Source organism: Pantherophis guttatus, chromosome 3 (genome assembly GCF_059756535.1).
Source record: "Pantherophis guttatus breed Tessera chromosome 3, ASM5975653v1, whole genome shotgun sequence".
Taxonomy (NCBI): domain Eukaryota; kingdom Metazoa; phylum Chordata; class Lepidosauria; order Squamata; family Colubridae; genus Pantherophis; species Pantherophis guttatus.
The window spans coordinates 177,712,726-177,722,483 of NC_142065.1; the positions used below are offsets into that span (position 1 = coordinate 177,712,726).

The 9,758-nt window shown below is 46.1% G+C and overlaps 1 protein-coding gene across 1 annotated transcript; it reads left to right on the forward strand.

Annotated features, from left to right (window-relative positions):
• The first annotated feature begins 4,886 nt into the window (after nucleotides 1-4,886).
• Nucleotides 4,887-8,666, forward strand: BHLHE22 (basic helix-loop-helix family member e22). Its single transcript, XM_034429861.2, has one exon. It carries the CDS (start codon nucleotides 5,757-5,759, stop codon nucleotides 6,681-6,683), a length of 927 nt encoding a protein of 308 aa, XP_034285752.1. The 5' UTR covers nucleotides 4,887-5,756; the 3' UTR covers nucleotides 6,684-8,666.
• The last annotated feature ends 1,092 nt before the right edge of the window (nucleotides 8,667-9,758 follow it).

The following is a 9,758-nucleotide window of genomic DNA, read 5'->3' on the forward strand; positions in this document are numbered from 1 at the left end:
TGCGTCCCCAAGACGTCGATGAGCAAAGGCCATTGCTTTGTATTCTATTTGAAACGTACCTCAAAGTGACGGAAAGCAATCCGGACAAGGCAAGGTGGGGGAAAGGGACACGGGGAGAAAAGTGCGCCTGAACATTTATTGGGCGCTTTCGGTCATTTTCTCACTGTCATACTCTGAATTCTCCGCGCTCTGCTGTGAAGATCCCCATTATTTGATCCCCATTCTTGTATCCCCTTTCTGAGGACTTAGGGAAGAATGCTGATGATCTCGATCACCTTCCTCGTCAGCTTTCGCCCCAAGTAGCATTTGGCTACGGACTTAACTGAAGACAGACAAAGTTGATAGGGATGGGTCCCAAAGGGCACCAAGGTTGATGGGGGTGGGTTCCTTGAAAGTTTCTCTTTCCTCCCTGCTGCTTCTCTCTCTCTTTTTGTGGAAGCAGGTAAAAGGACCGCTGTCTCTGACCCCAATCCAATTCTAGACTTTATTGTATTTTAAGCTGCCTGGAAATCAATTACTCTCGTGTCAATGCACTTGTTTCTTTGGCTTCTATGAAAGGTGGATCCAGATCCTAAGCCTGTTGGTTGAGATGTGCAAAATGAATTCTTCCCAAGAAAATGGATAGAAGAGCTCAGTATTAATCTCAGCTGACTTTGGGTCAGGTCAAAATGTGTCAGCTTTTGATCCCCAAGGTACTGTAGTTAGTATAATCTGCAGGAAGGAGGAGATTAAGTTGCGTCTGATTGAAAACTGAAATTAAATCTCAGTGTTTTACTTAAAGCCCAGTTCAGTAAACTCACAGATTTAGATATCAAACACTCTAACCTTAAGTGTACTTGGAAATAAGACTGGAGATTTGGCTAGTTTTAGAGATGCTAATTTTCTTCAGATATGCTTCTGCAAGTAAATGTGATTAAACTAGGAATGCCACATTTCATTTAAACTGTTGAAAAAGGAATCAAGATTATTAGGTCAGATAATCTCCAGATGAAATAAATATCTCTTATATTCGGTCTTTTCTCTTCTTTTTCTATTATTGATTTTGTTAGTTGTTGTGGATATGTCAAAGAAATTATGAATGTTTTCCAAATTATTTAGAGATTTTGGAATAGATCCTGTTGCCCTGAATATGCTGTGCTATTGTACTATGGTTACTCATACATTCATGGGAGATTGTATAGATGAGGAGTTCCAGACTATTGGTAATATGTGGTAGTGTTTTGGTTTTTTGTTATCATCAGATAAACTCAACTATCTAATATTATTGTGAAACTGTGAAGGGAGCATTGTGATCTTAGTCTGAACCTCTAGGCAGTTGAAACAATAATCTATTGAACTGTTATGAGGTGTTTCTAGACTATCACTTAACCTGCAATAAATCTGGAGATCATGAGTTCTAGTCTCCCTTTAGGCATGAGGCCAAATGGGTGACCTTGGGCCAGTCACTCTCTCTCAGCCCTATAAGGAAGAAAATGGCAAGCCACTATCTGAAAATCTTGCCAAGAAAACTGCAGAAAACTAGCCCAAGCACCAGAAGTTAAGATTGACTCAAAGGTATCAAAATATATAATAATACCTCTTGATTTCAAAATTAAATTTCCTTCCTTCCTTCCTTCCTTCCCTCCCCCCTTCCCCCCTCTCTCTCTTGCTAAGAATTACTATAATTTAGGGTATGAACTTTTCACTGGAGTAACCTACAGGACTCTGATACACCTATTGACAAATGTTATGCATTGATATCTCATTGTTCTGTTGACTTGTGAGTAAAGGGAGAAACCTTATTCTTTGGCTGCTATGTTATTGTAGGGGACTGGGAACCCATATTGTGGGTGCAATGACTTACTGAAGTCCCTTTTCATAAGTAGAAGTAATTTTATCTTCATAAAGAAACAAACACACAATTCTGAATTAGCTGACATGGGACACATAAACTTTCTAGAATAAACAAAGAAAAGATAGTAAGAATACCCTAGGTAGTCTGATGGCAAGAGACCTATTTTAAATACCAGTTGGGATTCCCGTCTTTCACTAATCAGATGCTCTTTTAGTGACACGCCATATTGGGGCCTGTTAATATTGATTTGGAGCCTAAATGCTGCCTGTAAATCTGTAAAGGTTAACTTTCCCCACTCATCCCACGCCCAGCGGCCTCCTTTTAGCCGTACCTAACGTCAGGGAAGACCAGAGCCTGTCTAGGCAGATACTTTGCAAGTCTTGACTTGAATTTCCTGCTTTTGTAACGCTACATAATTCTCCCAGCCTCGTCTGCCGGCCAGAGTTGCAAATTGAAGTACCGCCCCGCAGTCTAGGAAAGTTCACCGGCAGTTTACATTTCTTCGACATAATGATCAAGTTGCTTGATTTGTTAGAGGCTTCCCTTGTTCGCCCTAAAGACTCAGTGGCTCGCAGTCGAGGTAATGAAAAAGTGGGCATTTGATTTCGGCAATGACGCGGGGCTGAGTTACATTAACCCAGGTAACGAGACGATGGGCAGATGTGTTTTCATTGCACCATAAGTGAAACGCAGTTTTAAAAGCCTGACAACTTCCCAGAAGCAATCAGCAAAAGTTTACGACTGCATAAACCACAAAGACCCTTCCTCGGGTATTTTTTATAAGCCCCGCATTTAAACCATCTATAAATTCTACCGACTTCCAAACTAAACTTCGTGGCGTATGATGTTTCTGGGGATGGGTTGAACAGAGAAGTTTCGTGAAAACTTGAACGTTTGATGGGAGCCAGGACGAGCGGGTATTGCCAAACGGAGAGGCGGTTGTCGGGGTTGGGAAGGCAGAGTCGGGAGGGAAGGTTGGGAAGGCAGTGAGGGAGTGGAAGGTAGAAAGGGGGGAATTCCGTGTGTTTGAGGAGGAAGTCGGACCAATAGGGACGGACCAATAGGGAGAAACCTGGGAGACACCTCTTCCCGCAAATCTCATTATTTAAGACATGCCCTCGCCTTCTCCATTTGGACAGATCCACCTGTCCAAAGGGTGAACCAGCGTCAATCACTCAGTTCCTTTACTATTTCCTACAAGGAAATCTTCTACTGAACTTCATGAAACGGCCCCCTTTTCAGAGGTGGTTCCCCAGCAAAGTGCTCCTCTACCCAAAATCAAGTCGCAAAAGCAAACCATGATCCTGCATGCGTATTGGGATGGTATAGGGTGTAGGGAACGAAACCTCAGTTTTAGGATCATAGTGAAAATGGAGTGGTTTTCTAAGAAACCCAATGGACGGAGACAGCCGAATAGGATTCGGGGACAGTGCCTTAATGTGAGTGTGGTTTAGCGCTACAAGAGAAGCAGAAGGCTTTTTTATAAGTTTATCTTGTTCCTCCTTATTCAGGATAAGGCTTCAGTAGCAACTCCCATGTTCACGGAGTCTGAACTAGAGGGAAAGCTCTGTCCTCAGTTGTTGCACCCGAGGGAGGTTTTATTGGTGCTTGGCTTCTTCTCCTCTTCCAGGTGAAAAATCCAGACAGAGTCGGCTGTCGCCTGCTCCTGTTCTTTGCTAAAACAAGACACCCAACTGTTCTCATGCTGCCATTCAAAAGCGAGGTTCTGTGGCAAACCTCATTTGTGAATCTATTACAGAGATTAATAGATTATTTCTTCTTTTTCAACTAATTCTCAGTGGGGAAATTTAACCATATGGTAAGGAGAGAATTAGAATTTCATCACATTAGAGCAAAATGTAATGAAAAGACTCCAACACCTGGGGCCAACTGAGAAAGACACAATTAAAGGGTTTTTTTTTTTTAATGAAACCAGAGAAACTGAACATCATAACCTTTGGTTATTCTATCACATAAGATCTGATGAAAGCATTAGAAATATTCTTCGATGATGTCATAAAATGTCAGAGAAAAGAGCAAATCTTGCCACTGCCCTCCCTTAAAAGAGCATAAAATAAAAACAAAAGTGGTTTGTGTTCCATGGAGGGGATCAGATGGGTGCACACTAAATATAAGAGTTGGCTCCAAGGCTTTATTGTTCCATACCAGCCACTCAGAGAGAGTGCAGCGTCACAGAAGATAATAAAGATATAAATCTTAAAATAAAGTAAACATTTCATTTCACACTCAGGGTTCCGCCCTTTAAAAATAATAGCTATGAAGAAAGTCACGCTAATAATACACCTGTAACTTCGGAGCTAGGTGACAGAATTGGTCCCACAACCCTTAAAGTCTGCGGATTGCAGGGTGAGAGGGTGTCTACTAAATTAGGAGTTTAGAATAAATTTGGCTGGCCTCCAAGTTCTCGTTGGTTAGAAAGCGATTGGAAAGTTGTGGGCGGGAGGAGCTGGAGGGGATCCACTCCCCCATTAATTAATTAAAAAGCTTAACTATTAATTGTACGTCCGCTCCGTATAGAAGAGAGAGAGAGAGAGACTGCGATGACTCTGGGAAAGGGTGAAAATGTGGGGTGGGGGTGGAGGGAGGGAGTTTTGAGGAAAAGATGGAAACGTCTTGCCCAAAAGAGGGAGCGAGAGAAACGCGCTTGAAGTGAACCTCAGCGAGATAAATGGGTTGAGGCCAAGGTGAAGTCGGATGACAAGCAAAGCAGGTCTTCCTCCTTCCTCTCAAAGCAGAGAGCGGAGCGGGCGTGAAGAAGGTTGGCGCGGCCGAACGTCAGTCTGGCGACGGCACAAAGTTCGCTGAAGTCCGCTGGCAGCCAGTCTTCGTGGGTGGGTGGGTGGGCAGGCGGAGGAGCGAAGTGTGCAGCAAGCTCTCCCCCTCCCCTCTTTTTTCTTCTTCTTCCTCCCTTCACCCCGTCATCGCCGCCCCGTAATTTGCTGAAGGAGGGGAAAAACATCCTCCTTCGCCCCAGCCCGGGCTTTTAAGTGTGCTCATTGAGGAGTGAAAGTCGCCACACCTGTCAGGCTGTAAAGGCAGTTGTTGGCTTCCTAATAGGACCCAACGCCTTGCAAACATATGCGTTAAGCTGTGCCCACAGATGGCAGGGAGAATAATGGAGCAGCCTTTTATAAAGCGTGAGCAGCCGCCTGTCTTCTCCTCCTCCTCCTCCTCCTCCTCCTCCAGACCGGTGTGAAATGCAAACTCTCCAGACTCAGGGCCAAGCCTTAGCGCCTGGGCTCGTTTGTTACCGTTTTAATCCTATTAATTAAAACGTTAACCTGATTGGGTAGCAAGCTCTGTCCCAACAGGCGAGGCTTCTTCATAATAACCTTCTCCGCGAGATAATGAGGTAAAAGACTTCCCCCGTCTGTGGTGGCGGCAGTTAGCAGCAGCAGCGGTGGCGGCAGCAACAGCAACAGCAACAGCGGGAATATTAGCAGCCGCCGCTGCCGCCGCCTTCAGCGAGCGAGCGAGAAAAGCGAGCGCTCCGGCTCCCTTTCTTCTTTCTCTCTTTTCTCTCTCTCCCTTGATGGGTCCGGGAAATCTCCCCGAGGTGAATCCGAGCCAGAGAAAAGGTGCCGAGAGCCCGCTGGCAGCTCGCAATGCCTTAGCCCCGCGCGGGCTGGTGGCGGGAGAGAAGCGCTGAGAGGAAGCGAGGCGGCGAGCGAGACAGACGCTCACTGAGGGGAAGAGAAAGAACGCGCGCCAAAGCGGCCTGCCTCCGAGACGCTGGAAGAGCGGGGAGAAGAAGGTGACAGGGGCAGAACGAGGAGCCGCGCTCTCGGGGAGAGGCGCTCGACCCAGGCAAGCCCCCGACCCGGGGCGTTAAAGGACCAGAGCGGGGGAGGGGGCGCGGGAGAGGGAGGAGTTGGAGGAGGGGAACCCGCCGGTCGGGACTATGGAGAGGGCGCTAAACCTCCCTTCAGACGAAGACTTATTCCACAAGAGCTTCAGCGCTTCGGCCAAGAGAATGGAGTCTGCCTTCCGTTCACCCCCGGGGCTCGACCTGGCCGCCCACCAGCAACAGCAGCGCGACTCGCGGCAAGCGCCGTCCCCTCTCAGCTGCTACGAGCCGGCTGACTCCGAGGTGCTGCTGAGGGAAAGCGCGGCCGGGGCGCTGGTGGCCGGGGACCCGCTGGGCGGCTCGGTCTGCGTCAAATATGGGCAGAGCACGACCAGCCGCAGCTCGGTAGCCGAGAGCAGCGGAGGCGAGCAAAGCCCGGACGACGACAGCGACGGGCGCTGCGAGTTACTCCTGCGGGGCCCCGGCGGAGGTAGCGGCTCCGGAGTCGTCGTCAGCTCTGGGGGCGCCCTACTCAAGGCGCCGGAGGGCGGCGCCTGCTCCAATAGCCACCACGGCGGCGGCGGCGGGGGCAAGAAGTCCAAGGAGCAGAAGGCGCTGCGGCTCAACATCAACGCCCGCGAGCGGAGGCGCATGCACGACCTGAACGACGCGCTGGACGAGCTGAGGGCCGTCATCCCTTACGCCCACAGCCCCTCGGTGCGGAAGCTCTCCAAGATCGCCACGCTTCTCCTGGCCAAGAACTATATCCTGATGCAGGCGCAGGCCCTCGATGAGATGCGCCGCCTTGTCGCTTATCTCAACCAGGGCCAGGCGATTTCGGCCGCCTCGCTGCCCTCTTCAGCGGCGGCCGCAGCGGCCGCGGCGGCCGCTTTGCACCCGGCTCTCGGGGCCTATGAGCAAGCGGCGGCGGGCTACCCTTTCAGTGCCGGCCTGCCTCCCGCCACCTCTTGCCCGGAAAAATGTGCCATTTTCAACAGCGTCTCGTCCAGTCTCTGCAAACAGTGCACGGAGAAGCCTTAAAAGAGAGACGAACTTCTGTCCGATCCCTTCGTCGTCCGTTAAAAGTACTTCCTTGGCCGGACTTTGCTGCAGCCGCCTTTAGGGGGGATGGTCATGGGGTTGATGTGGGGAGTTAAGTGCAACCGAGACCTCAGCGAAGTTTAACACACACGGTCGCGTATTTTTTTTTTTCTCGAAAAGGTGTAGGGGAGGGGGGGAGGGTGAAATGTCATCCCGGAGAACTCCAGATTGGGAGAAAATCTGTATGCCACATCGTTTCTTTAAGGCTTCCAACTTTGGGGAACTTTTGCTATCGGCAACCAAGGTTTGGAAGTTGGCTCGGTTGGGCTTCAGCAAGGGAAACAGGTGGCAGAAAGCAAACTGGATTGTAAACTCAGACAAATCAAGAAGGGCACTTAAAAGGGTTTTTTTTTAAATGTTATTTTATTTCATTGCTTCTGAGCCAGAGAACATGCAAACTTGAATTGTTTATTAGATATGTGCAAAAATTGCTCCGAAATTCCTTGTTTTTATTAGTTCTGAACTTTTGAGCCTGTGAAAATGAGCAAAGGTTTGGCAGAGAGTGTTTACTTAAGATGTAAAAACTGTTCACATGGCTGAAGTGTTGCAAGTTATTATTTTTGAAGATGTGCACCTTGTTTCTTTTCACTTTGCAATGCTATCTGTACCAGAACACATATTTATTTCAGTGATCTTTTCATGACAATATTCATCCTGTGTTAAAAGTTACGTGTGCTTTTTACTTTTCAAATGCTTCTTAAAAATCTCATTAACTTAAACTTTGTGCCAAGTGTTTAAAACATTTGATTTGCCAAGGATGTTTGAACCAGAAATCTTGATGTATCCAAACTGCTGAGGTTTATGAAAGGTCATCTGGATTTTTAAGTTGCATCATCCCTGTATTTATAAATTGAGCTTTAATAAATTGCTTCAGTCCAAAAATGAGGGGAGAAGTGTTTTCTTAATTGCTGAATGAACTGGACTGTGGTGACTAAACAAACTTTTTGCAACATGCAAAAAATGGTTTAATTACTATCACCATAAGGCACCAGGCAATAGTTCTTGCCAAGGATATGCCAAAGAAAGCTTTTCCATGTGGCAGTGTTTGATTTTTCAGAATAAAGCTAGATTTTTTTTTTAAATGCAGAAGTAATTTTAGGTGGAAGTAGACATTTCAGTGTTTATAAGAAGGGTTACATTTATTTTACCTTCAGAATGATAGAAATTTGAAAAGTAAAGGAATGTTTACCTCAAAAAATATATTTGCATATTAATATTATAGATTTGTTTTCTCATACAGTTCAAACCTATTGAAGCTGAAGTGCATGAATTTTAAACTGATTAATTCAGTTAAATGAAACCCAATGTTACTCTTAATATATCAACATTTATTTGTAGGTGCTCCACTGATTCTAGTATCTCCCCCCCCCCACAACTTTGGTTAAGCATGCTTGGCATTGTAGGATGAAAAATAACTGTGTGTCAACCCAACAGACTGATCAGTAACTAGGGTTTTATTTAAGCAATTTTGTTTCCAACTGTAAAAGTAAAAGTAATTCCGATGAATTAAACTGGATGAAACGTTTAATTTAGATCTGGGCCTAAATCTAACTCTCTCTCTGTTTACATTTATAATATGATTTGTGGCTAGGACAAATAGTGGAATTTAAACTGCTGTTGGACAGAACTGGTTCATAGATACTGCTCTTAATAAGAATAGTCCCCGAAAACCTTTATCTTCTCTGCTTCAGCTCTAGAATCTTTGAGACTTGGTATTTCCAGCTACTTTCTATAACCCAAATTTGGTCTGTCAGCTTTGGGTAGGCAAAACGAATGCTGTGAAAGCTCCTTGGCAGGTCATGGACCTATAAAGGGTGATCTACATGAAAATAGGTCAAGTAAGAGGACGGCAGTGATGTATGGTCGGTTGTATGTATATATCTATGTCAGAAAAATAGTTTTTATTAAAATATTTTGAACAAATCTTCATCCCACTTTCATTTGTAAGAGGAGTGGAAAAAGGTCAAGCGCCCCCGCAATTCTTCGCCTGTTTGCTTTGTTCAGACAACCACAATAAAGCCGCAGACTCGTTAAGAAGAGTAGAGCGCCAAGCTACCTTTACTCCGCACCTTGTACTCAGAAGGCGAGGAAAGGCTGTGTGCAGATGAGCCTTCACCCTGGCTTCCTGGAAGAGAAAAGGTTGTGCTCTAACAAGGACCGCTGGAGGGAAACTTCCGTTTTGTCCATAGGATTATGCTCCGGTTCCGTACGGAAAGTTCTGGACTCTCACGCTAAGGTGGACGTACCTAGCAAAACTTTAGAAAGTACCGCAGGCGCGTGGCTTTCCGTGACCTATCGAATCCCAGGATCCGATCAGATCCACCTTTCTCCAGGGAAGCCTGCCAGCCCATTCGACCAGGAGGGTGAACGTTTCTCGTGTGCCTACGTGCCTACGCGCCTGCGGTCCCAAGATGTTTTGGGGGACCGGGCTCGTCTGCCACCGCCAGTGTCTACCTTGACTGGGTCAGCATTCATACCACCTCCCTTCAGCCTTCTTCCCGCGAATGCCCTCAAAGGCTCCAGGGGATGGAGGGGGAGGAAGGAACACCAGATAAAGATTTTCTTCTCCACTTCTCATTAAAAAAAAAAAAAGATTAATTAATCAGAACCTGTAACTTTTCAGGAATAATAACTGTACAGTGGAGTGAAGGTAGCCCGACAAGGGTGACCAACTCACCCTTAGGCGTCAGGAGAAACCGTCTCTCAATATTTACCAGACAAAGCCTGGGTGCGTCTGATTATGATTATTAAAACAATTTCCATGACGATGTCTAATATTATGTTAATTTGAAAACAACTGTGTATGAAAACTGTCGACTATAATACCTAAATTCATTTAATGAAACACGTCGTTAAGGCAATTAGACCTCCTGGATGTGATTAAGGAACATAATTACGACACTGTTCTGCGCCGTAATTGGGTGTCTTTAATCAAGGGGTAAAGTGATCAGCAGAACAGCCATTAGTTTGTATTGTTCTGTTCCTGCTGTCCATCATCCTGATTAGGAATCAAAC